The 27,944-nt window shown below is 34.7% G+C and overlaps 1 protein-coding gene and 1 long non-coding RNA gene across 3 annotated transcripts in view; one reads left to right on the plus strand and one right to left on the minus strand.

Annotated features, from left to right (window-relative positions):
* Positions 1 to 27,944, minus strand: part of LOC139801229 (uncharacterized) — a 115,961-nt gene that overhangs the window by 79,044 nt on the left and 8,973 nt on the right. The gene's annotated exons all lie outside the window — the stretch shown is intronic.
* On the plus strand, positions 305 to 27,849 carry FGF7 (fibroblast growth factor 7). 2 transcript variants are annotated; one of them, XM_071755242.1, is made up of 4 exons: positions 305 to 566; positions 1,074 to 1,658; positions 26,286 to 26,389; positions 26,770 to 27,849. In XM_071755242.1, exons 2-4 carry the CDS (start codon positions 1,373 to 1,375, stop codon positions 26,962 to 26,964), a joined length of 585 nt encoding a protein of 194 aa, XP_071611343.1. In that variant the 5' UTR covers positions 305 to 566; positions 1,074 to 1,372; the 3' UTR covers positions 26,965 to 27,849. The 2 variants fall into 2 exon arrangements, with proteins under 2 accessions (XP_071611343.1, XP_071611345.1); XM_071755244.1 differs by having other exon boundaries at positions 1,464 to 1,658.

The raw sequence follows: 27,944 nt of genomic DNA on the forward strand, positions 1-27,944 counted from the left end.
TACAAATCCACCAAACTGCAGGAGAGATCTGAAAGCAAACTGAGATAAGCATGCGAGTACAAAAGGCAGAACAAGGATTTCTTTAAGGAGAGAAAAATCCTGACCTAAACCAAAGCACAAAAACACTAGCTAGCATGCAAAGCAATTCTGTCCACACACCCCAGAATACATGATTTTAGAAAGCAGATTCTTGGAGATTTAAAGCATAAACTATGTACATAGCTCCCTCTGATGACCATTGGACACGATACAATGCAAGTCTCCTTTTATTTTTGTTCGGGCATTCAACTGACAGCTGACTGGTTAAACTCTAATTGCTTCCAAGTGAGGTCAGCAAAGGTATTTATCGAAAGAGAGCGAACAACAGCTCTACACACTCGTGCACGCGCACGCATAAGCACATAGACACCATCTCTCCGGCATGTTGATTTATGGAAACAATTATAATTCTGGTGGAGCCTTTCTGAGCTGAAAAAGTTTGTAGCCACAATACAGTGTCTCATGTTGCAAAAAGCAGGCAACAGAAATGGAATACTTGGGTATCCAGCTCTTATCAACAGGAACAAGTAAGTTATCTGTCCTTTGCAAGAACGTTCGACAGTTTTTAATAGCTAATAACTTTTATCTGTGTTTGTATATGCTAGCTGCTAAAAAAAGCATTAAGAAAGCTATTTCTATAACTATACTGAAAAAGGTAGGAATGAAAATGCAGAGCTAAGACTAAGAAGTCTGGTTTGAAATTTAAACTAGAGAAAAGTTATCTAATAGATTGTGTTAATAGTGACTGTGTATGAAGCAATCAACAGAATTTTACTATGCATGAGAGAGTAGTTCGACTGAATCAATAAAGGGGTTTTGGAAGGACTTAAAACTGAATATAGAACTAGGTTTAGAATGAGCTTAAATGTTTATGTAAATAGTTGTGAGATAGGTATCTGTTGTATGTACATTTGCATACTTTTAGAAATCAGCATGTCAGACATTTATGTATAGTGCTTTTCAGTAGCATAATGTATCGTTGCGTGTTTGTAACAATTGAGCATAAGGACTTACACATGCACCTTTTCTCACAGATCTTTTACTTTCAGTGCAAGCAGCAAATTCAAGTAGTACAGAAGGTCACGACAACAAAGGTTTTTATAACTTGTGTCTTTAAAGGATATTCTGACTGAAGAGATATTTAAGAAGCTCTTCTATTTCGTCATTAACTATTAAGGAATAACGATCAGAATTCTAGAAGAGGGAACAATCTCATTTAAATGAATCTGTAACACGTAAAGACAGAAGGCAGGTCAGTGACCTCAGAGCAACACTCTACTTGAGATTTAATTTTCATTATGTTGTTCATGAACACCCAGAACACTGCACTATAATGCACAAATGGATACTGACATGGATCCTGCCAATTTTGCTCTACAGATCATACTTTTACATTATCTTTCTAATGGGCACTATATCTTTAGCTTGCAATGACATGACTCCAGAGCAAATGGCTACAAATGTGAACTGTTCCAGCCCTGAACGACATACCAGGAGCTATGATTATATGGAAGGGGGGGATGTAAGAGTGAGAAGACTTTTCTGTCGAACTCAGTGGTATATGAGGATTGATAAGCGAGGCAAAGTAAAAGGGACAAGAGAAGCAAACAACAACTACAGTAAGTAATTGGTTTTGTTTTCCTATTTCTAAGGTTGTTTTTTTGTTTTGTTTTTTAATTTACAGATAATTGTTTCTTATTCCTTGGCTTATAGTATTTTCTGAAGAATTTTGTATAGTGTACTGACGATTGTATAAGACGAGCTTTTCAATTAATGCTACGGCAGGACATTTGTTATTGATTTTGAAATGCGTCATTTTAAATACTACGTTGTAGATCTGCTAATGTATTAGTTACAGCTGGGAACTATTAGCAGACAGAGAGCCTATTTCAACAAGTGAATTAAGGTTGTAAGTATGAAAACGTATAACCACAAACTCTGCTCATAAAATACATCTGAAATATTACACGACATTTATATAGTTCACAAAGTACCTAAAAGTTTGTTGTGCTTCAGTTAAAAAATAAAACATATGCAATACTAGAAAGTTCAATGGAAAGAATTATGTAAACTCTCTTGCAAAATCGTGTAGATAGTTTGCCAAGCCAGAAACAAAATCTATTATAGTTTCTGTAGTTCATTATTACAATGATCATGATGCTGAAAAAATATCCTCTCCCTTTTCTTCCAAAACCATGACTCATCTAGAGAGAATGGACATACAATGTTTTGCAAAGCTGTACAAAATATAGATTTGGGACTGGCAAAAGAATTGTACTATTCTGTATTTTTCACAAATACCTATGTATCTTCCATTTACACTTGAAAGCATCAATTTTACAGTTGCTATTTTTGCCACTTTGGTGTCATGCTATTACACAAATATTACTTATTGAGAGAAATACAACATCTACTTGAAAAGACAATATTTTATTAAGATAAAACAGGAAAATACATAGGATTATACTGCCTGTTTCAAGCCAAAATTATAAGGAAAAGGGGGCAGAGACATGCTGGCTTACTGTTTAGAGTCAAATGAAAGGAAAAATACATTCCCAAGGATGCTATTAATGCAGCTTTCATGTAGGATGTACATGCTTTTTATAATAGCAGCAACAAAATAAATCAATAAATCAACCTTCAAGAACTTTTAGTTTAATTTATCTTTCAGCTAAAGTTGACTGCTTATTTACTATAAGAACAGCACTTTTGCATGCTATGTGCCTGCCTAGTGGGCTTCATAATTTATTTCCTTATTTTGTTACTATGTTATGTGCTTGGCAACTTGCATAGTTAAAACTTCTCTGACTGATTTTTCTGTTGAAATTTGTTTCCATATGTGTCCTTTCTTCCTACACTATTATATAGTGAACAACCATATTCCTCTGAAAGACAACACATGGCCAGCAGCCAAATAAATTATTTGGTCCATGTTCAAGAAAACTCCCATTGAGTTTCAGGAGGACATTGCTACAATAGAGATCCATTGGGCATTTCAAAGTGAAATGCTGCTCTCATAAAAATCACTGGGGAAAACCATTACTGACTGTTGAAATAGTTTCTTCTACATTTTTGCAGTTAAGTGATTATCCACTGGGCCCAATCTATTTCGCTGTTATTTACAAACACTTTAAAGAGACCATGAAAGCATATTGAACTGAATAATTACATGCATTAGCTTGTGGGGTTTTATTTAGTTCCACACTGTTTAAGTAAAAACTTCTGTTAATTATTTAACTTCATTTCAAATTCAAGTAAGGGTTCTAAGTTCTCTATAGAATCCCAGGCTGCTGAAGCACTCTCTTGACACCCTGAAATGCACAGTAGTGAAACCCTTAGACAATATATCATCTTCTGTTAAAGGCAATCAATTTTCTTGTAGCTTTCTGAACACTTGATGAATATTTAGTGTAGATAAGAAATGGTTACAAATTATAAAAAGGCAACCTTGAGTCATTAAACCCTTACATTTCTACTGCAGTGAAAAAAACTTACTTCTTTCTGTGGTAAATGCAATACTTATTGGGAGAAAAATTAATCACAGAATCACAGAATATTTGAGTGGTTTCTCTGGTAGCTGATGTGCACTATAGGGAACTGTCTCCACCAAATTTAAATGGTCTGTGGGAAGTATTCCACCCTCTTAAGTCTCTTGCTGTAATTTATCTATTGTATCCTAGGTAACAATATCCAAATGCTCTTGTTGGGCACATAGATTAAGGAATTATAGACTGGAAAAAGAGGACACTGATAACTTGGACTTTCTGAGGAACTAAAAACAGTATTGTGAAAAAATACTTTGTTGTCTTGCCCTCTATTCAACAGAGTATGTAAGGCCTATTTGAAGATGCGGTTATGATGCTATATTATCATAATCATAAAGAAATTATTTTGAGAAGAAAAAAAAAATTAAAAAAAAAAAAAAAAAAAAAAATCAACCCAAATAGCAACAACTGCCCCCCAGAAAAAACCCCACCTGGAATAATACACTCTCCCTAAGCAAAATTTTTAACATAACTAATCAGTCTTCTTACCCAGGGACTCTGAAAAGCATAATTTTAAAATCAATTTTAAAATCATACCCATTACAATGATCAATCTGGGTGTTAACAATATTCTTGTTTCATGATTTCCAGTTCTAAAAGTTAGTAAAAGGTAAATCAGACCAGTTTCTCAGAGTGAATCCCTGAACAGATGCAGTCTAATTAATCAACGGCAAAAAAGTGTTGCTACAAGAAGCTCTTATTTTATCCTTTTTTCCACTTATATAATAAAAGTGATCCTTTTCCCTCTTGAGTCACTAACATGTCCTACTAAAATGAAAACCGGGATAAAAAAAAAATAAAAAAAAAAATCCTTTTTTCAACCATCATAACTCTGCTCCATAAAGGAAGCTGCATTGACAGTTTTGTAGGCAGTCAGCTACTTGTTTTCAGCCCATGAACTGTGAAGCATAAATAATGTGAAGAGCAATCTTGTAGAATGATTACTTCATCATAACTTTGGCAAGTGCCAAAATTCACAGAGCTTCTCTCATCATTTAAGACTAAAAATGTAGGAATACCAAGATGGTGAGGAATTAGGGTCTTAGTATTTCATACTTCTCTAGTAATTACAGAATAAAAGATACATATGTTACTGTGAAAGTAACAGTAAAAGTATTCAAAGTTTAAAATTTTAGGAAATTTTAAGTCAAGAGCCACGGTGTTAATTGTATGTGGATTGAAATACCATGACAAAATTAAATACTGAACAAAATCCTGACACAGTTGAAATTAATCTGTATTTCTCATTATTTCAAAAGATATTAGAAGTTAACTGCTTAGTCCAAGAAATGTGTGTACTGCTTCAGTGAAAGCAAATTGTTGAATCCTGTTTACAACAGTGATGATCTTGTAAGGCACCCAAAGAATACTGTTCTGTGCACATTTCAGAAAGCAGAAGAGCCTTCTGGTGGACATAAAGGTGATAACTCAAGAGCGAACTAAGTAATCAGAGGACACTGATGTCCACTAAGCAGAAGAAATCACTTTGCACCTGACAGCTTTGCTTTCATTCTGAAAACGAAAAGGCAAAGTGAGAACTGGGAGTGATACATTGAAATACTAAAGCAAGAATCAGGAAGCAGCCAAGAGATTAGGTCACTCAGAATCTGCCATTTTTCATAACAATTTTTCTCTTTCACAATCAATCACTTGTTATACTTTGCCCAAACTACACTACATGTTTTTCTCAAAAAACAATCTTAAATCGGCACACAAAGCAGACTTTTTGGATTCATGATTGTAAAAAGTGAGTGACTGAACAAATCTTGGAGATCATATGGCAATTTTTAAACTCTTTATCTTTGATAGAAAGTAATTTTCTTCTTATTCCTGATTACTTCTCCTTTCATTTCAGTTTCTATTTCTAAGTTTTGCCAGATTTTCTTTCATTTTGTTCAGAAGAAAAGGCAGCAAAAAATCAGAATTTATTTTCCTTCTATCCAAGAGAATTTACGACTATGACTGGATGATGCTTGAGGACTTGCCACGCTCTGTTGCCTTTGGAATCTCATTTTAAAGACTTCAAAGGGTCTAGTTACCAGAAAAGCCTTCCTGGAACCTGAATCCTAAGATGTCAGATCCTATCATATTCCATGTGTGCTTTAAACCCAGAACGTGCCCGTTTCCTCTTCTTTTCAGTAGATTAAGTCAACTTTAAAAAGTGAGAAAAGATTGTCAAATGAGATCTTGGAAAAAATGGATGAAATCTTGATTAAAATTTTTATCCTGGAAAACTACTTCAATTTTAATCAAAATCCAGCAAGACATAGTTTTCAGCAAAATTAACTCATTTTTGTTCAAAACCTAAACCCTGATGACAGAATAGTTTTTATACACATATATATTTTTATACACATATATTTTGTTTAGAAATCTGATTTATTTCCAATAGCATTTTATAAATGCCTCTTAGAGTAAAACAAATATTGGATTATGTATGATGTACTACTATACAAATTTTAGCTCTTTTGCTTGAAAGCATACCACATAGAGAAGCAAGAAGGTTCAGTATCTGAAAATCAGGTATTTCATGGCATGCATTGATCTACCAGATTCAGTTAAGGACTGTGTGTGTTCCAAACAAACAAAGTCTGTTTTTGCAACTGCATTCTTGATTTTTCAAGAATGTATTGGTTCAATCAATGCACTGGCCTCAGAAGACAAACTTTTACCTAATACGAAAATGCTTTTGCTTCACACTAGTACTCTTTTCAAATAAAGCAGAGATTCAATTCAAATGGCAATATATTCTTGTCCTTTTAAAACTTAGCCTACAGTGCCAAGAATAATTCACTCTTACTGTGATTAATCAGATGTAAAAAGATTTCTTTTCTCCTTCTCTAGCTGTTAGTCTAGCATTGGTGGTTTCAACCAGCCAAAGAGACTCTATGCCTATACCTTATCACAAATAAGGTGAAGCAACTGCTGGTGAAGATGGTTTTTAGTAAAGATGCAGTTACCAAAGCAGCTGAGTTATGTCTGTCTTACAGCTTCTATTGATTTTTTTCAATCAGAGTACCCATTAATGATGTACGGACGTGGAAGGATGGAGTAAAATCATTAACCGTTCATAGAATCATAGAATTGGCTGGGTTGGAAGGGACCTCAGAGATGCATCAAGTCCAACCCTTGATCCACTCCCCCCGTGGTTCCCAGCCCATGGCACTGAGTGCCACATCCAGGCTCTTCTGAAATATCTCCAGGGATGGAGAATCCACCCCTTCCCTGGGCAGCCCATTCCAATGGCTGATCACCCTCTCAGTAAAGAAATTCTTTCTAATGTCCAACCTAAACCTCCCCTGGCACAACTTGAGACCTCTTGTGCCCTCTTGTCTTGCTGAATGTTGCCTGGGAAAAGTGACCAACCCCCCCGGCTCCAAAACCTCCTTTCAGGGAGTTGTAGAGAGTGATGAGGTCTCCTCTGAGACTCCTCTTCTCCAGCCTCAACACCCCCAGCTCCCTCAGCCTCTCCTCATAGGATCTGTGCTCAAGTCCCTTCACCAGCCTAGTTGCCCTCCTTTGGACCTGCTCCAGCACCTCGATCTCCTTCCTAAACTGAGGGGCCCAGAACTGGACACAGGACTCAAGCTGTGGCCTCCCCAGGGCTGAGCACAGGGGCAGAATCCCTTCCCTGGACCTGCTGGCCACGCTGTTCCTGATCCAGGCCAGGATGCCATTGGCCTTCTTGGCTACCTGTGCACACTGCTGGCTCATGTTCAGCTTCCTGTCAATCCAGACTCCCAGGCCCCTCTCTGTCTGGCTGCTCTCCAACCACTTTGTCCCCAGCCTGTAGGTCCCCATGGGGTTGTTGTGGCCAAAGTGCAGGACCCGGCACTTGGCTTTGTTGAACCTCATCCCATTTGCAGCAAGATTCCTCAGAGCTAACGTATCAATGTCCAGATCAGTGCTAAACTGACAGAATATGGCAGGGATGCCCCAAAACACAATTTAAAATGTTCATTATTTTTTCATTTACTTCCTGAATCTTCTCCACCTCATCTATTCTGTGGAATTTATCAGCTGGAAAAATCGTGTGAAGTCAGAACGGTAGCAGTTTATATTCACTTTCTACTCGGTGCACAGATGGATTGCATAAGATCTGTGAAGGGAGAGTAAAACTACTGGGCCCAGGCACAGGCAGCAGCCTCACAAGCTGAGATACCCTGACAGGGCTGTGCCTGCAGGCATGCACTTCAAAACTGGCATATGAGCAGTGAGAAACATCCAAGATGGATTTATACTCATTGTGCTGAAAATTATTAATTTGACCTTGATACACCTTTCAGCTGGGACTTGGGGGAGTTTTTCTGAATCTCTCATTACTGATATTTCTCAGAAATAAGAAACAGAATTTTTATGGAACCGTCAATGACGTTTAGCAGCTGACTGCAGAAACAGTTACAGGAAAAAATTTTAAAAGATGAATTGCAGCCCCTTCTTCCCTACAGCTTTTTTCCCCCATTATAATTTCTGAATGTACAAAAAATTCAGAATTGTATCATGTTAAGGATGTTATTGCTCCATCCAGAAGAAAATGTGCTGAAGTGGCCCTGACCCGAGACTCAAGAGACTTGAGGCTAGTCCAAACTTTTAAGCAATTTGCTAACAGACTTTTGGAAAATTCTTCAAGATTTCTGTGCCTGTATGAACAAGGGATTATTCTCTGTGTAAAAAGCTTTAAAAATTATTAGTGAAAAGCCTTCCAAACCTGCATAGAAATTATGTTATAGATACTAAATATTTTCACTATAGAATATTAATTGACTAATAACTAAAGTAAGTAGCTAGACAGAAAAACACAGAACTCAGATGAATCTTAAGGAAGCAAGTTACCATAAAGGTTAATACAAGGAATTTTTTACCAAATTCTACATTAAGTCTTGCAAAACAAACCAAAATCCAGATATCTCCCTTCATAACTTCCATCTCTCTGTATTATCTGAGTATCTGAAAGGGATTTTTTTCAGATTTCTAGGCCCCTCAAGTACAGAACAAAGTTGGTCTTCCCATTGATCTTCTTTAGAGCTCAGGAAGACCAAGACATCCCAAAGTATACAATCACAGTTTCTACACTGCAACATTTATGGCCAGTAGTACATTGTGGACACATTCCTCATCAAAACAGTGTAAGTTTAGGGAAATGAAGGCTGCTACTCTTCTTGGGTGGCACAGTGCTTTCATTGCATAATTGACTGTCTATGACTATATTTGGCAACCGTATTTCAATTGTCTTTTTTGACCTTTGACTTGATTTTTAATTTTTAATTCTGGATATGAGCTAATGGAAAGGTCAAGCTAGCCTTCTGGTGTATGTAATTTAGAAACATTATTAAGTAAAAGTTACCAGTGAAAATTCCTATGGCAATAACATAATGGAGGTTAACAATCAGAGCACTGAATTATCACACTTCAAAACTTTTGTAGCACATGACACCATTTAAACAAATGGAAAAAATGCTTTGTAAAAATTGGTGCTGAAAAGTTGGAAATGGATATCCGAAGATGTGGCCCACAACTTCATGAAAACACACCAAAAAGGAAATAAAAAATACCAATGCAATCAATAAGCTTTCTTGACTATTATGTAGCTTTTGAAAGAACAACAGTAAACTGCAATAGGGTTTTTTTTACAGTATTCACATGCTGCCTGCAACATAACTCTAGTACCTGCACAGTTTATCAACAGAAGACTACATTATACTAAACAGGCTGTATCAGATGATCACACAGGTAACTCAGTTAATATCAAAGCTATATCAATTAATTCCAACAAAGCATTCATTCTTACAAATTTACAGTGGGAATCTGACACTCAAAAAGAGAACAGAATTATTAAAAAGTCTAGATATTCTATTTAAAACACTAGCATTTTTCCCCAGCAAGCAATCTTTCAAAATTAAGCACAGTCAGATGATGGACAGGTCAATGCAAAACTGAAAACATGGCTATTTCATAGCATTCATAACCACAGCAACTTCAGTAGGGAGCAGCAAACACCTCTCATCTCCATCTCTTAAATCAAAACACCTTTTGAATAATGGTGACTTTTGAAAGTTTCCTTGATTAGTACTGCAACCTTTAACACTACGAGTCTTGTAAGATGCCTTACACCACACACATATTCAAAGAGCACTGGGAGGTGCTATAGACTATAAAAAGCAGCTGATCAGACATGTCCCTGGCTATTTCGACACCTTGGAATTGTCTATCTAGAAGGTAACTTAATTTAAAACAAAAGAAAACCCCACCTGCTAACAGGAAACTTGTTTTCATTAATATCCTCTGTTAATTTTTTTAAGTTTTTTAAGTTTTTTAAGTTTTTATTACAGCCTTTAAATGTCAAGTGGGATTTGATATTTCTTTCAGGAGTAACTGAAAGAAAAGAAAAGATAAAAAAGAGTAGAGAACTATATGTTTATTAAAGACGAATTCTTATTGATGGGTATATATATTGTCCAGAGATGAAGATATAGGTAGTGGGGTGGGAATCACAATCAACCTTAGATTTTGAAAAGGTTGTGTGTGAATCTGCTGAAGTCCCAGAGCTGCTCAGGTGAACGGTGCCACAGTTCTGTGGGCTGTTTGTGTGCACACCTGTGAGCAATGTAATGACAAATGTTAAGGATTAGATGCTTGTCAGGTGTGTGGAAATGCTCACTACAAGAACTTTCTGGCACAACACATGCGCAATATATTGCATTATGATTATAGATTTGCCATTTGAGTAATCTACATGAATGCTAACAGTGACAATGCTCAGGCTCTCCTGCAAGCCTCTGAGCAGATGGATTTGGGAGAATATGTGGATCTCAGTCAAGGAAGGAAGGCAGCACAATGGAAGGAACGGACAGATTGCATCCAGTACTTGTGTAGCTTCTGCTTGTGTAAACCTGAGTTGTATCCTCTGACAGAAACTGTGCAGTAAAATAGAAAGGGTAACTGAATCCTAGAGAGTGTAGCCAGTACTGGTACAGTTGAAAAGTGCAACTTTCACCAGCAAACGCAATTTCATTTTGTCATGCCAATTTACTTCCTTTGGAATAACACATTCAGTTTAGGGACTGCACATAACATGCAAGATGAAACAAAGAAATCCAAACAGGTTTCGAGTGCAATTTGCAAGTATTTAGAGAACCAGCTATGTAAATTTAGCCTATAATAATAAAATAATGAGCTCACCCTGCAAAAAGAGACAGATTTACACCATAGGAATTGCCAGTACAAAATCTTCCTCCTCAGAGGTCCTTTATGTTTGCTTCTGTGAAAAAACTGCACCTGAGAAGCCTTGATATTGTAACAGCCATAGCACTGTAGTTGTGCCCAAACATTCATCTCCATTAAGTTCCTCTGCACTGTTGCTCGCATTAGTTTAGCACCAGCTTACCAATACCATGCTATAACAAAAGCAAAAAAACACTTGACAATATAGAAGCTACAGGCACGACAAATACTCAACAGTACTCTGTCTTCAAATGTTTCTACTAATCAAAAACTAAATTGGACACAACTTCAAGAGGCTATTTTCAACCTAATTGGTGACCAAAATCCATTACTCAAATTAAAATAAGCTCCATTCTTTTAACTCAACCTTTTACATTTTTGACTAAGCATGGAGATCCTGGTCAATATTTCCAACATAGACCGAAAACCAAAACCAAATAAAAAGGTACATAACTTCCACAGCAAACAAGTTCTTACTTAGAACACTCTAAAACACTGCATGCAAGTCGGAAAAAAAGAAGGTTTCTTATGCCCTCTGTCATAATTATGATTTCAAAATGATCCTTCGGCCACCCAGAAAAAAATACAACCACCTACCTCATCAGGTAAGACACACTAGAAGAATCACGGAGAAAAACACAGTGAGAAACACATGGAGAACCTCTTCTCTGTAAGAAACTCTTTTTCAAAACCAGCCAGCTACAAGGAGCTGGCCCTGCTCTCCTTCCTCCCACTTACTCATGTAATCAGCTACACAGGTGTTTTGAGTCTCTTCCTCTCTTTTACATCCTGCCACCCCTGCTGTACTGGCACTATGTCTTCCAGTTTTTAGCAATCCGTCTGAGCATCTGTTTCAGCAGTCAGGAAAGAAACTTTCATACTGAGGCTCAAAAGATAAACAATTTGCCATGTTTTCCTACTTTAGTATAACAGCCATATATTTGGGTAAATTGGTACTGGAGTTTGTAGTTAATATTTATTAGTTCAAAGGAAACCAAATGTTACATGAATTTTGAGAGTAGCGTTATGAAGGTCTGTTTAAATTATAATGGCAAGAGTTCTAGGCCATCTATACTTGTCCCTGTCAGTGCCTCCAAAGTTGAGCAATGAAAATAATGCAGCTACTAATAAAACCATTCTTTAAAATTATTACATGCTGATTTTCATCTGAATGTTAAAATTAGTGAACTGTTGCTCAGGCTACTTGATTATAAATAACAAACAAAAACAACTTAATATGCCTTCATTTCTGACTACATCTTTGCGTGACTTGGGAAATTCAGTCTATATTACTGAACATAACTGACATGAAAAAATTCCAGAAAAAAAAAAGATTACCACATCTTTCTAGGAAACTGTTACCACATCTTTCAAGGAAATCATGTTCTGCTGATTTTTTGAGTTATGTAATCCAGTGTTTTGAATTTAAATTAATTTATTTTAATATTATTATCCTAGGACATATTCTGACGGAATTAACGAGAATTTCTCAAATGGCACTTCCATGCAGAAGGAACACTAGAAGGAAAACCAGTCTATACCAAGATCATAAAACTAGCATTAGACCAAACTAGACCCAAAGCAAAAAATTTTCAGGTGCTTCATAACATATGAGGTATAAACTCCCTAATTTAATAAGGTGGTGATAAGCTTAGTTCTGATCCAATCAGATTATTGAAGAGAATGTTATGACTTCCAATGGCTACATCATTTAAGCAAACAACGAACTAGGGACAGAAGGTGCTTTTATCATAATTATGTGAATAAATTACTGAAGAAATAATAAAAACTTTTTAACATTTGGAGTATAATAAATACATATCTCTGCCAAAATAAGACTAAATGCTAATCCCACTTTTTTTTCTTATATAACAAAATTCTTCATAAACATAAGTAGGTATTCTGTACATTGTCCTCAGGGTCTGTAGATATCCTGGAGACAATTTTCTATAAGTGCTGACAAATACTCAAGGAGCATTTCAAGTTACATTTCAAAAAGCAATACTTAAGCCTAAACCTCATAGAATATATACGATACTTACATTTCTAAATCACTTCAGATGGCATTTGCAAAAATACTCAAGTAGCCACTTTTATGCAACACTGTGAGACAAGACAAATAATAAAATCCACATTTCCCCACTTTCTCCTAATCATTTGCAAATGATCATCTTGTATCCATAAGATGCACTTTTGGGTTTTTTGCTGCTAGGGCTAAATTAAATTGTATGATTGCCATTACAAAAGTCTTTTTTCCCTTTCTCCCTCTTCTTTTTTCTGACTGATACCATGCTGTTTGGGGTGTCCCACCCCAGTCTGTGACAAAATTTAACAAACATTAGTTTTGTACAAATTACATATGAAAGTAATCATGTGTAATTCCCCAAACAATTAACTACATTAATTCCAAAACTAGAATGTAGGTGATCAGCTGTTTGTAACTGATGGATTTAGAGCTGTGTTAAGCTCTAAATTTTGTCTTCTTGTTCATGCTTCAGCAATGCAGTTATATGGATACTTTCAGTTGAACTCAGATTAGCAAAGTAGAATTGCTAGTTATAGCTCCCATTTCATGAATTTACTCTTTTTCAGCTCCAGACCCATCACAGTGTGATGGTTTCTTTCTTTTTTTTTTCCTCTTAACAGTTATCTGTCAGCTGCATACCAAACTAGCCTCTGTTAGTGGATCCCTGAAGAATTATATATACATCATCTATTGTAATCACATGTGCTGCACTTTACCTCACAGGTGGTATTGTACAAAAGAGTCTGATTTGAGCTCTGTGACACTGCGCCATATTTATTTCATTAACATAGAATTCTACATGAAAAAAAATATTTCCTTCTCTGTGTGCTTGGCATGTGATTGAAATACATTCTCAACAATGCAGAGATATAATCAACACATGAATGTAATTGCTGAAGCAGAGCATTAGCTCTCTTTTCAACACACAGTCAAAATATGACTGTTCAATTCAGATTGACTTAGAGACGAACTATAGAGAACTATGATCAATAGCCTAGAGAGCTGCTTTTGGAAGTGAAAAAATAATGCACAGCTGTAGAGGAGTTAAGTTACTGACTAGTGGAAAAGCTATCTAATCCTGTGACTCATTAGGAAAAGTTTGCTCAAGAGCCGAAAGACCCATATTAGGAAAGAAACAAATATACGCCATTTGTAAAATCCTGGTTTTATTAAAATGAGTAAGTTTTCTTACTGATTTCTGTCAATGGCTTCAGGAGTTAAAGTCAAAGAACGCCAAATTTTAGCTATTGCTTCTGCAAACCATGTGCTTTTACTTTAAGAAATGGTTTCATAACATTGGCAATACAGACAAACGAAATTCTTGTTGCACCATTAATCTCTTCCTGACTAGCAAGTTAGAATGACTTATCTATATCTTACCAACATCTATTTAGGAATAATGTTGTTACCTCTATTTATCCCACTCAAAGTATGTGCTTTAGAGCACAATGCACTAGAGTATACTCAATTTAGGATAATCAACTTGAAAAATATTTAGCTGCTATGTTTCAAATATACGTGCAATTTTATAGTTGTGTATGAAAGATATAAATGGAATTTTATTCTACTTTTTTTTGAGCTATAGTAAAGGCACAGATCCATATATTTATACTGAGTAAAAACTGATTGCATTATTTACACTGATTACATCATATTATACTATATTAAATAGTATATATATAATTTTATTGTAAAATTCTTTCTACCATATGACATTTCCATTCACATATGAATCAAGAATACTTGAAAGTCATGGAAGAATTAAGGAATTAAGAACAGCAGAAGCTCTTTGTTATGTTTTGTGTGATAAAAACTGATTGTCTTCTGCAACAACTTTGGTACTTTTTTTCCAGCACCTTGTTGAAACACAGCTGAAGTCACAAATAAAGTCACCAAGAAAGAAGCCACCACTCAGAATAGCCATAATTTTTTCAGTTAGAGAAAAAAGCATAGCAAACTCTTTATCAAAAACATGTTTTGGTATTTATTTTAGTATGTACCACTAGCTCTACAGCCAGGGGCTGTGCTGGTGTAACTTTGAGGCAGTTCTAAAATTTCCCACTGAGTTCAGTGTTACACAGTAACTTTTCCTTTATTTTCATGTTAGTAACAGTAGAACAGTACTACAAAGAGTAGAAATTATTGTAAATGCAATGCAGAATCAAAAAAAGGCCTGCAAACTGAGTCTGCCAACTGCAAAATTATACAAGCTTAGTGCAAATCCTCCACAAAACAAAAATGACAGTGCCTCTACTATGTGACTCTGCTTCCATACAGAGAGCGTTTTAATTTTTTCCTTCATGAACAAGAGCCTTGTTTAAGCCCATTAGCTGCAACGCATGTTTTCAAAAATCTACACATCACAGACCAGCTGTTTTTAAACAATTTTAAAGGGGCCCATATATTCTGCTACAGATCGCTTACGAATTACTTCTGATGGAGCTCATCAAAACTTCATGACATCAGTACGTATAAAAGTGAAATAAGAATTGTGCAAATTGTTGCAGAGAAACTGAAAAGTGAAGCATTCCCAAAGGCCTGTCTGAAGCTGCTATCAAATGCTTGAGTGGTATAAAATCTTCCATTTGTCTCAAGATAAAAGTATGGCTGTATGTTTATGCCAGTGCACTGCACTGTAGTCTATCAAACAGGTTGTTCAATTATTGTCAGAGATGGAAATTTGGAATTCTTCCATAATAATAATACAGCTGCCAGGACGGATCTGAAATTAAGTTCTTAAATACTTTAACAGACTGGTCAACGATAACTCTGTTATAAATTGTCACCACACAGTGACATGGTATTACCTGTGTGCTCTGAGAGCCAAGGAAATCAACAACTGCTCAGGAACAGGAGAGATCACACCCTCCCTTCTCCCTTCACCAACTCATTAGTTGGTAAAGAAAGTGAAATAGTTTCTATCTCATTTTAAATACTTTTCTCTGGTCAACTGAGAGACTTAAGGCATATTGATTTTACTAACTTTTACTGACTAATTTAATTTGTTTTAGGGTAATTACTGTCAAAATGTTTGAGGGATCTTTTTTAAGAGACTTTATCTTCTAAGTCGCTGAGGCACAGGTTTTTGAGAATGTTTCAGTAACTACAGGTAGAGTTAAGCATAATTATATCTATGGGAAAGTCCTTTCAAACTAGCCTATAGGTTGGGTAACTGGTGATAATGCAAAGGAGCAGGGGACAACACAAGACAACGTCCTAGTTTCCCTTTTATATGTCCACTGTATATGTCTTTAGCTGATCTAAAAAATGATAATTGAAATAAAGTTGAGAAACATTGGTTACTAAAATTCCAACCTATTTATTAGAATTGGATTCAATTATTGCTTTTGACTTTGAGGATTTTTAAAATTTTCTCCTTCTATTAGTTTATATCTCAGTGTTTAGACTAGTACAGATTTTGAAAGTTCAACTACATCTAAATTATTTGTCAGCAGCAAACCAGAATAACTTGAGAGACCATATCATATAAATATACGTCCAGTAGTGTTTCAAAAGCAGAAAGAATGAGCCAGATGGTTCCTATCAGATCCCTCACTGTGGTGCAGTAAGGGGTTAGTATGATTTTCTTAGCAGCTTCTTGCATTTTGTACATTGACAAGAATTATGTACTGAGAGCTTTAGTTCTCATAGTGGCTTTAATTGATATTTTTAAATGTCTGGCTTCGACTGCTGCTGCACCAAAAAGATCTGATTTGGAAATTGAACTGAAATGTATTCAGTTGGGTAGTGCTTGCCCTAGGTTTTACCAAACTACTTAGAGTGGGAAAAGACCCTTTTGCAATAGATAGGGTTTGCAGTGTTAATGAATTAAATGTTCTCTTAACTGGGTGAAGCAAAATTTTACTGTACAAAATTTCAAACCATGTAAAATTATTTTTTCCTGTGTCAGAGGCCCCTAAGTATACATAAATATACTCTGGAATACTGCAGCCACCTTCTGAGTCCACTTTCTAAGTTTTACTTACTTTAATCAGTTTAATCTCGTTACTAGCTACATCTGGGAACATTTTCACTATTAAAAATGCGTTTTACTTTATATTTAATCTCATAATACAGTTTTCAGTGCCAACAATGTCGTTATGATCATTCTGTAAGCATTTCAAAATGCTCTTAGTAATATTTTTCAACAATGTATAATTCTAAATTATCCTGAAAGAACCAGAAGGCTGTTCTGAGGTCCAGTTTTTCCCCAGAATACAGCTCTGCCGTTCCCTCTGTCAAGCCTGCCTCGAGGACCAGGAAATTTGACACAGGAACAGCTTGAGACAGTACAGTATGCAGGACATAACAGCTAAACCTTGAGGGAGAGGGAATACTTCATATAAAAAAGAACAAGTTCTGTCTTTGTATGCATTTTTGGCTCCTGTTACTGAGTAAGTCCAACAGATTGTACCATGTTACACTTACGCCATGTTAGACTGGGGATAAGCTATAATAGCATAGGAAATGCACCTAGAATTTAAATTCTTCAAGACACAATTCACATCATGAATCATTCTATTTCTTCTGCACAGAAAAGGTATGTGAATATGCACCCTTATTATTCTTAGAAAAACAGAAGGAAAAATCTTCCATTCACATGGATAATTTGATGTAAGCTATGATTACTAACTCCATCTAGGAAAAAGGGAATAAAATTTAATTTGAATGATGCTGGGGCAAGACACTAGCTCTTTACTAGACGAGAACACAAAATATACTAACAAATATCAGAGAACAAATTAATATACTTAAAGAAATCATGGAAGAATTTTGAGACAGAAGGCTCTGGCCCTATGTGGAATTTTTCCACTTTCACATAATCAAAATAGCTGTAGGCACTGAAACTAAATTTGGGAAGTTTTGCACTAAGTGTATTTGTCTTATTTTACTGTGAAAAGGTTGATTAGCAGCCTGTTACATTTATATTGCTATCTAGCCAGATTCCAAAAGTCTACAAAGCTTGAAAAGACCATTTATTCTAATGAAATTGGCACAAAATATTTAAATAATGGAAATATACTTTGTCTGAGATGTAAGGGAAGTACTTGTTGTACAAGTTTAGCTCTAAACTATTAAAGAATTTATTTTTTTACCACTTGGATACAATAATATTTTTTAACAGTCATATCACCCTTTTTTTTCTATTTTTAATACCAGCAAATTATTAATGCTGTAATAAGAGAGAACTTTTTCAGACTGAGAATTAAGACTTGGATTTTATATGACACCATTGATTTAAAGAAAATAATATTTTTCATTATAACCATATGTTTAGCTCCAAGGCAATTTTTATGTGAAGGAAATGTCATTTCTGCAAAAATGAGAAATGACTGCATGCTGTATAACAGGCTGATCCAGAAAATATTTATATGAAATGCACTGTGGAGAGCAGCAAAGTGAAGGGTCCTAATAAGTTTAATGAGAAATTCACAAGTGAATGACTGCTTGGGGCAGCATGTTATTCAGCTGGCCACAAGTCAGAACTCTTAATGGAAAATTTCCACAGTTTTACAATCTACTTTAGTGAAGAATGTCACACTTTTTTTTTTGTTTTGAATGTCAAATCAAGAGAAATTTTGGAAAGACACTGGTGCAGAACTTGAATGATCCAAGGAGTGAAGGCAATTTAGAATATTCTAGACCAGGTTTTAGTATGCTACCACTTAAAATGAAGAATGATTTCTAAACATCTCTAACTCACCAACATTAGTGGAGAGACAACGAAACTGAGGCCAAACAGGTTGAACAATACAGAAAAAGTCAGAAATTCTAAGCTATTTCTCTTCAGCAACAATTCATTGCAATATCATCTCTGAAACCCTCACTACAGTAATTAGTGGAGTGTTGGTTTACTGAGAGTTGTAAACTTATGAGCACTGCTTTACACCTTGAAAAATCACTTGATAAGTTATTATGGCTTTTAGTATTTCCCCCTGCAGATTAAGTGTGGTAAATTTGCAAGTAAAAAGGAAGATGTGTTTACTAAATGTCAATCTGGAAGTTCAAACCAGACTTTTCATTTCATACTGCGGTACCAGTAATACACATTCAGAAGGCCAGATTATACCTTTGATGATGCATGTGAAACTGTAAATGCCTTGAACAATGCAGGCTCAAAGTTGAACTTTGCTTACTCCTTCCTTTTCTGTCTTAAAGGTAAATACCCACAAGTTCAAGTAAACTTGTAGAGAACAGATCTTGGAAGTAAACTGACAGTATTTTTAACCTGTCATTTTAGTTCCCTGTTGCTATCACATCTCAAGTTTGGTTCTCATCTTGCATTTTTTAATACTATCTTTACAGAGTTATCAAGTTAGCAGTTTCATTTGGAAAGCTTATAGTGGCTCAAATTCCATAACCATCTTATCTGTCAGTGGTTGATTACCATCAGGCTAATTGCTTATTATAAAGTTATTCTATCTAGCAAGGTGTGTACTAATAAGTTTGTAGGACTGGCAAACAGTGGACAAATTAAGGGATACCATAACATCAAGTAAGTGATCTTTAAAATTATCAATAAATGAAAATACACCAACATACAAAAACACATCGATGGACTTCCATTATCAATTAGTTGACTTTGTTAAATGCAGTATCCCTACTGGTTTTGTGCTCAATTAACTGCAAAATGTTATTTAAGCACCAGCTACCTATGTTTTATCAAACATGTTCTGCACACAGACTAAATCTTATAAGCAAATTCTGCTATTTGAGGATGCTTGAATAATCTGCTGCATCAAGCCCTCAGGGAATATCTCTATCCTTAATCACATTTCCCCAGGCAACTACAAATTTTCCTACTTGGAAATCACACATGGGACAAAATCAGGGGTTTTGAGTGCTTGGAATATTTGTCCATGATATCCAGATGTCTGGCAACTCACTGAAGCAGTAGCTTCAACTGTTCTACTGAAAATCCTTGACAGATCCATTGTTTACGTGCAGATCATTTTTACAGCCATATTCATATCCAGAGTGCCTCAGATAGTCTGCACGTGCCCAGCAAATGCACACATGGATACAGCACAAAGCCTCTAAAGAAAAGCTTTTATAGCCTTTCATATTGGTCCATAAATAGCAAAGTATTTTATATGTATTTATGCCATAAATCCAAATTTGGAGGAATACAAGCAGAAGTAAATATATGACATTTAAAGAAAATGATAGGGAATGTATGTACTGCCTTCTTTTCTGTTAGCATAATTGTTTATTAAAATCATATCCTTAGGCAGTAAATTCCTGGGGCAGAGACAATCTTATCTCTGCTTTGAAAACTATTATTATCTTAAACTCTATTAACTTAATAAACTCTATTATCTTAAGTCTTTTCCAGACTAAAGGATTCTATGATATACTTGCATATCTATTTCTACTTACAGAGCTTATGAACATAATTTCTATGATGCAAATCTGGGAAACTCACTCTCCTGGTAAAGCAAGTACAAAATACAAATGCAAATTCTACATCCTATCAATTGTAATTTAGCAATGGGGAAGGATAAAATATAATTAAATCATATTAAAGTATCTCTTAAATTAACACCTTTGTTTGCAGTAATTTTAATAGCATTATATTTTATATTTGAGAAAGAGTGAGCATGCAGATTGCTCCACCTAAAAATGAACTTCAAGATGTATTCATTTAAAATTTTTATTATGAATCAAAATAATTTAGCAAAAATACTTCACAATATACACAGTTAAAAAAAATATATGGAAAGTGGTAATATTTCCTGAAACCAATGACTTATAAAACTATCCAGTGAAAGTATTCGTGAACTTTTAGAAAACAAATAACAATACAATCCTCTGGAAAAACTTTTCAAGCCAGCTAATAAATGCCTTTACCACCCTGGCTCACTGAATGCAGTCACACACTAGTAACACCATTAAAGTTTTCCAAAATACTGTATGATCGACTATTCTGATTTGTACTTTCTTGCTTTAAGAAGCACAAACATTAACTTACTAAATCCCCAGAGAAATTGCATTTAAATACCGTTAAACACTGTCTTTTAAGCATTGACAAGAAAATTTTTCTTGGCCTTGAATCATCTGCAAAGGTCACTTGAATTCAGGAATATGTGCTCTGAATTTAATTAATTGGAAACACAAGTCAGTGAAATTTAGAAGAGTTTCATTTTGTTTTGACTTATTCTCCATTCAAATCTTTTCTGCCCTCTTTCCTGAGTTTCCACATACTTTATCTTAAAACAATTCTGAGTAGGAAAGGGTGTTTCACAGACATGTTCCTTACAAGGGCTAAACTGTGAGTGCCAACCTCCCTGCTCCTGAAAATCAACAACAGGCTGACAGAAGCCACAAGAGAGGCCACAAGAAACAAAGTGCTGTAAATGTCACACAAAATTTGGTTTGTAAAGACCTGAGAATGATTTTTAAATCTGCATTAGATACGTTATTTTTTTAAATGAAATAATGTAAAATAATTAACTTCTGATAATTAAGTTATACAGAAATCTCAACAGTTTCCATCTTACCATTAAACATTTATTGATAATAGTTACCTGACAGAATAGAAACATACTGGGATGAAATTGCTGTTGGCCTTGCTGAAAAATGTAATGGATGCCAAAATTTCTTTTTGAATTAATGTCTACAGATGTCTTCCAAACATATGAAATGTTTGGAAAAAGAACCAGCTGATGAGGAACCAAACATAGTGTGAACTTTAAACCCTTGCTGAAGTCTTCCAGAGCAATCTTATCACCTGAGGTACTGGGACAGTTCCCCAGCACGCGAAAAGATACCTAGCTCAGTGGTTCTGCTCGCCTTTCTCTTTCAAAGACCCATTGGACTGGGTTTTACCACCTGCTGAATCTTCAGTAATGTGCTGCACTTACAGCTCTCAGAAGCAAGAAGTGCAATTGCTCTTCCAGCCTCTTGTTTGCAACATGATTAAAGACAAAATGCCCCAATTTTGCTAAGTCACAGAGCCCTCACTCATTTGAAATAGATAGGATGTTGTGGTCAAGCACAAAGAAACAGCCTATTCAGCTATGGCTGCATACAGTTAGAAATTAGTTTAATATAACCCATCAACAGATTCTGTAGCAATAAAAGCAAAGATTTGTTAAAGGAAATAAAATGCCACAGTACTATTGTTTTGCAAAAGAAAAAAAAAGCTTAGCAAACACAAGGAAGATTAAAATGTGAATGTGAAAATATTAATTGAGAAAGAAGATACATAATGTTAGATAATAAAAACCAAAATTGTTAAGTACCACTTGCCAGTAAAGAACTATCTCACATGAAAATGCTCAGTTATTTATAAATCATGTAGCAAAATGCCTTTTTTTCTACACAAATTTCCAGCCTAAGGTACTGTTCTGTCTTCCAGGCCACAGTTAGGGAATAAGTCCAGACTTACAAGTGTCCACTTGTAAAAGTACTGAGCAACTGCCATTCTAGACTAGAATGCCAGGAAACTCACCTCATTTGTTATGTAAATTGTATCAAAAAACCAATATATATTTCACTAAAACTGTTGTGACAAAATAAAGGATTTTTTTCTTTGGTTTTTTTTTTTCCCCCACTGGATTTTATATCAACTGTCTGTTATTTAATTTGCACCAAGTAGTTGAGAAAATTGCTCCCAGCATCCATAGCCATCTTCTTCTAAAGAGAAACTTTAGCCCATCCCAGTTGAGGGTCTTTTACGTACATGGGACAGAATTTCAGCTCTGTAGGAAACTTCTTTCACTACAGGAATTTTAAACTACGTTTGATACACTGACCATGCAACTGTATAAAATTGTTTGAATTTTCATGCTGATTTTATAGAAATTACGGTTGTTTCCAATTTTGTATGCCCATTTTCAGGTTTGGTTTTTTTCTCTTTGTGCCTCTAATCTGATTTCTTTCCCAGTTACTTTGTAGTACATTCAAGTCTTCTCTTAAACCTCTTCTGAAATTTTGTGTGAATGCTTTAGATAAAGTAACTGAAAATCATAGTTTGCATTTTCATTTTAAAATGAAGAATATTTAAGACCTTTTTGAAGTTTGGCCTTTTGAACTTTTCATCACCAGCATCGTATTAACTTAAACACATCTTTTAAATAATTTTGAACTTACTAGAATACTAGAAGTTCATTTAAGTGGTACAGTCTACATAGAAGAATTTTCCCTTTCCCATCCTAGCTGGGTGAATTTTTCCTTTTCGTGAGCAGAAAGTGATTAGAACTTTTCCTTCAAAAGAAAGCATATAATAATGGACTTGCTAAAATAAGACAATTAATAGTATTTATAATTTCTCTGCAACATCTAACAAGTGTCTAACAAGTGAGTTCCATACAACAGATTGTATACTGAAATATTCTAAATGCTCAGCTAAACTCAGCTGTCATGGTTCTAACTACATAGTAATGACCAGCTTTTCCCAGTTTGCTAATAAGTCCTGTGTAATTTATTTAAGAAAAAAATTGCAATGAATTTCAGCAATACCACATTTCTGAAATGAACAGAAGAATTACTGAGGTGCAACCTCCAGAAGACGAAAAGGGAGCTTACAGCATGTTGTCTTATTGCTTAAGGAATGCCTTAAAATAGAGAGAGGAACTCAGTGACAATCCATTTTCATATCAAATACAAACATGCATGTGAGATGCAAAGACCTAAATTACATAAATGCTTTGCTGAAAAGAGAGAAATCAATGCTTCGCTTCTCCTCTGAGGATTTATTAAGACACATCAGAACAGATAAGGCATGATCTAGAACAGGGAACAGAAAAATGAGCACATGCAATTTGTGATGGGTCATTTAATTCTGAGATAGACATGTTCTGAGAAAACAATCAAGTTTACACAAGCTCTATTTCCACTGAAATCTCTATGATGTTTTTTATTTCCCTTTAACTTTCCTAATAATATAACATTTTTAATGTGATATTGTTACTAGAGAGCTCATATGGTGTTCCCTCACTAAACTTCATGGAGAGATGGACAGACAGAATATTTAGTGCCATACAAAGCTCTCAGACATTCTTTGGACTTTGTATCACCTCTGAGTCAGGTTGTCAAATGCTATTTATGTCAGAGCTACCCCTAATTTTGGGTGTACCTAACTGCTTAAAATTGTCAAAATCACTAACAGTATATCAAGTTACTGAATATACATAACAATTCATGAATCTCAAATTATCTGTCTTTAACTCAAGTGCATTGCTTTTTATGCACAATAGAATTTTAACAAATAAGATGAAAAGGCTGATAAAGATCTTAATACAATAAATCTATCACATTTAGTGCCCTTGTAAAAGAAAAATAGGATATAACTTTGATAGATAACATTTTGTTTTTCCATTCAGATTTGCTATATGGGAGGCTTAAAAAATATTTTTACATCCTCAGTTTCTGTCCTATGCCAAATTCTATATCGATAGCATAAATTTTCCACATGAAATAAATTTATGTCTCAACCGAGAAAAACAAGTACCCAAAACCAAAATAAAATAATTCCTACAAGTTAGTATGAATGTCACCACCTACATTAAAAAAAAAAATCTAAGAAAAATAAAGCTTCTAATAATAAATATGCCCTGGACAAAAGCTTTTGGTATTTCCTTTTTAAAAGTAGCAGTATTTCTTATGACTGTAAATTCAGCCAACATCAGCTTACTCAAGGAAATTTCAATTCCTAATAGCATGCATTGTTTAAAAAAGTAATTTTGAATCTTTTCTTTTTTTTAATGCTGTATAAATAGAAGACTCAAACATTGATTTTAAAAGAAAAAGCAAAACAAAACCAAACAAAAAAACCCTCGCCCTAAGTTAATGGCCAGCACAGGCAAAAGAACAAATGCATATAAGCTGTTGCTGAAAAAATGCAGATTTCAAATTACTACAGAGTCTCTAACCATTAAAATAAATCAAATTCTGGAACAGCCTTCGGCGGAAACACTGGGGGCAAAGAAATAACAGCTCCAATTTAGTATTGGCAAAGTTTATGAAAAGAGAATTATCTGATGCAATTCCCAGGCTAGCAGAGCACTGGACTTGATGACCCAGAGATCCCTTCCACAGTTATGTGCTTTGTTTGGTTAGATGCAGATGTTCATCTGTTTTTCAGCCTCACTGTGGTTTTACTGAAGTGAAATTTAAATGAAAGTTAATACAATTTCTGTAAGTTTAAGTTAGAAATTACCCTTTGCAGAACTGTCGCTGGGCCTGCAGCAGAGTGAAACTTGTCAAAGAATTCTGAAAGCTTTACTAAAAGTTGGCTTAGTATTATGGAGACATACACAAATGTTTGAAAATGCATGTGCAGCGGGGCACACACACCAGGAGAAGAGGTAACTGATCTACTGGTAGGGAAAATAGATGAAAAAAACTAATTAATGGCAAATTATGATCATGTGCAGTAGCTGTGAAGAGTCAACACAAACTTGAAAGAAAAAAAAAAGGAAATGTTTTGTTGAAGAGTAAGGTCATCTTTCAGGTGACAATCCAACACAAACTTCTCTCTCCCTCTCCTTCCATTCTCCCCCCAGTACTTAGCAATTGAAATTGCCTAGAGCTGGCTGGCTTTGACCCTCTTTTGGAGAAGGAGTTACAGTACAGACGCTCCTGCACATAGTTCTGTAGCTGGCTCAGTATGGAAGAAGAACAAATTCAGAAGTATAACCCTAAACTAGTGCTTAAAACAACAATAATAATATTTAAGGTTGAAAATAACCTTGTGTTGCTTAATAACTTGCACCATCCTCCTGCCTTTGCTCTGCTTGTTGCTTACTAATGTAAGAAAATCTTTTGCATTGCAGGTAACTTAAATATATCATAGTGCTTACAGGAAGCTTTTAGAGACACACATAAGTGAGATGAAAATAAAATAATTTACAGAAAACAACTCTAAATGTTTTCTGGTTTTGAATAAATAAGTTCTCAGAGCAGCTTTTAATGATTTTCAAAGACACGTATTTCTCTCTGCATCTCTGATTAGTCATAAAAGCATACAAAGGTCAAACAAATACTTTATCTTATTGAAGACACTGTGGTCTGTTTTCTGTCACTCACAAGTTCTAAGGTTTACATCCTTTCAAGGAGATGACACTGCTACATGTCTTCAAAAAAGGCTTTACACAAATTCTCTGAACCTTGACGTCGATGTATATAATTCTTCCAAATGAAACCTGAATTTGATAAATTCTAAGATTAAGTGGCTTTTTGAAAATAGAAAAATCATAATTTCAGTATATACTTCAAAAGTATCAGCATACTATTTTCTAAGAGAGTCTATGCAGAAACAGTCACATCCAGATGACTATTTAGTAAAGTCTATACCTTTCTTCATGAGACGAAGTACATGATTTTTACGTTTGCTATGAACAATTGCAGATTTTCAATAAACAGCAATATTCCAGAATATGTTTTCTAAGCTTCTAAGTTGACTGGAGAACAACCAACCATTCTACAGCCCTTACTGTGTGCTTTTACAGGTATTCTAGAAATCCGAACGGTGGCAGTTGGAATCGTGGCAATCAAGGGAGTGGAGAGTGAATACTTCCTGGCAATGAACAAGTCAGGAAGACTCTATGGGAAGGTATGGATACAAGCTTTTATGTGTACAGTTCTCACATGCAATCTTAAAAATATGTATTTTTAGATGTAGCATTAGTACAGTTTATATAAAACAGGTTCTTAGAAAAATAAATAGTATCCTGTACTTATACTATACGAGAGTTTTATGCCCATTTAATAAATTCAGGGATTAGATCTTATAGTCTTTTAAAAATGGGGAATACTAAGGGCGAGTAGAGAATAGTTAAATATTCAGTACTCAGATCTCAGAAGTCTACTTCATTTATTAGAAACATTAATAATATATGGGGGTTATAACATATATTCATCTCCCATATTCCCTAACCTAAGTATTTTAAAAAACACTTTTATTCATTTTACCTTATTATTTAATCTCAACAGAAAGTATGCAATGAGGACTGCAACTTCATAGAACTGATTGAAGAAAACCACTATAACACATATGCTTCTGCAAAATGGACACACAAAGGAAAGGAGATGTTTATTACATTAAACCACAAGGGAGTTCCCATGAAAGGTAAAAAAACAAAGAAAGAACACAGGGCATCCCACTTTCTTCCTCTGGCAATATCCTAATAACAAATGATCTATAAAGAACTAGTTCCAGCAGGAAGATTATTTTTAAGAAGACTATTTGACAAGATATCAAGAGAGGCTGGAATACTACTGAGAAACTGAACAAGCTGGACTTGCGCATTTATGTTTATTTTTAAGAGACTACGTGAAAAAAATTGAAAATATACACAAAACCAGATTTACTAACTAAAAGTTGTAAAAAATTCTAAAGAGTTGTACAATCATTATCTTAGTCATTGTAACTGGGTAGTTTCTTAAATTAATTTACCCTGAAGAATAAGTCATGACTTGATTATCTGATAATATTTTATTTAAAAAAAATCCTATCTGCTTCCTAAATATGGCTGCTATAATAATAATAAGCAGATTATAATGTTGTGTAAAATATGTCAGACTTTAAGGCTGCTGGAATGAGTTGTCAGATTATCAAGTCAATAGTAAAAGTGGAGGCTGAGCAGTATTTTAAATACTTCCCCCAAGAAACTGATATCCTATACATAAAGTATATGATCAGAAAAAATATATCATCTTGTAAATGTTTATTGATGTATTCAGATAAGAGAGTTAGTCTGGTAAAATTAAGTTTACTCTACCACAAAATGTTCCTATCTATTAATGAAACAAATAACTAATGCTGCTCTAAAAAATGTTTCAAATAGTGTATGTAAAGTAAGAGTAGGAATAAATAATGTACTTCATCTCACTTTTCACAAATTAACATTATATGTAACGATGAAGCAACAATTCAGACATATTAAGGTTTTTTATGTAACATATCTTATCTTTTGCATAATTCCTGTTAGGGCATACAGCTTTCAATACTGTTTTTCCATCCTTATACATGCTTTTCTGTTGTTACAGCATTAAACTTTATTTTAAGTTGTATTTGAACTTTATTGTTCTAAGTTATTTAAATGTTATTTATAAAAAAGAAAAAAAAATACTTATTAAGCTGCATCTGTTTCATATGCTTTTAATTC

The sequence above is a fragment of the Heliangelus exortis genome, chromosome 11 (genome assembly GCF_036169615.1).
Source record: "Heliangelus exortis chromosome 11, bHelExo1.hap1, whole genome shotgun sequence".
NCBI classification, from domain to species: Eukaryota; Metazoa; Chordata; class Aves; order Apodiformes; family Trochilidae; genus Heliangelus; species Heliangelus exortis.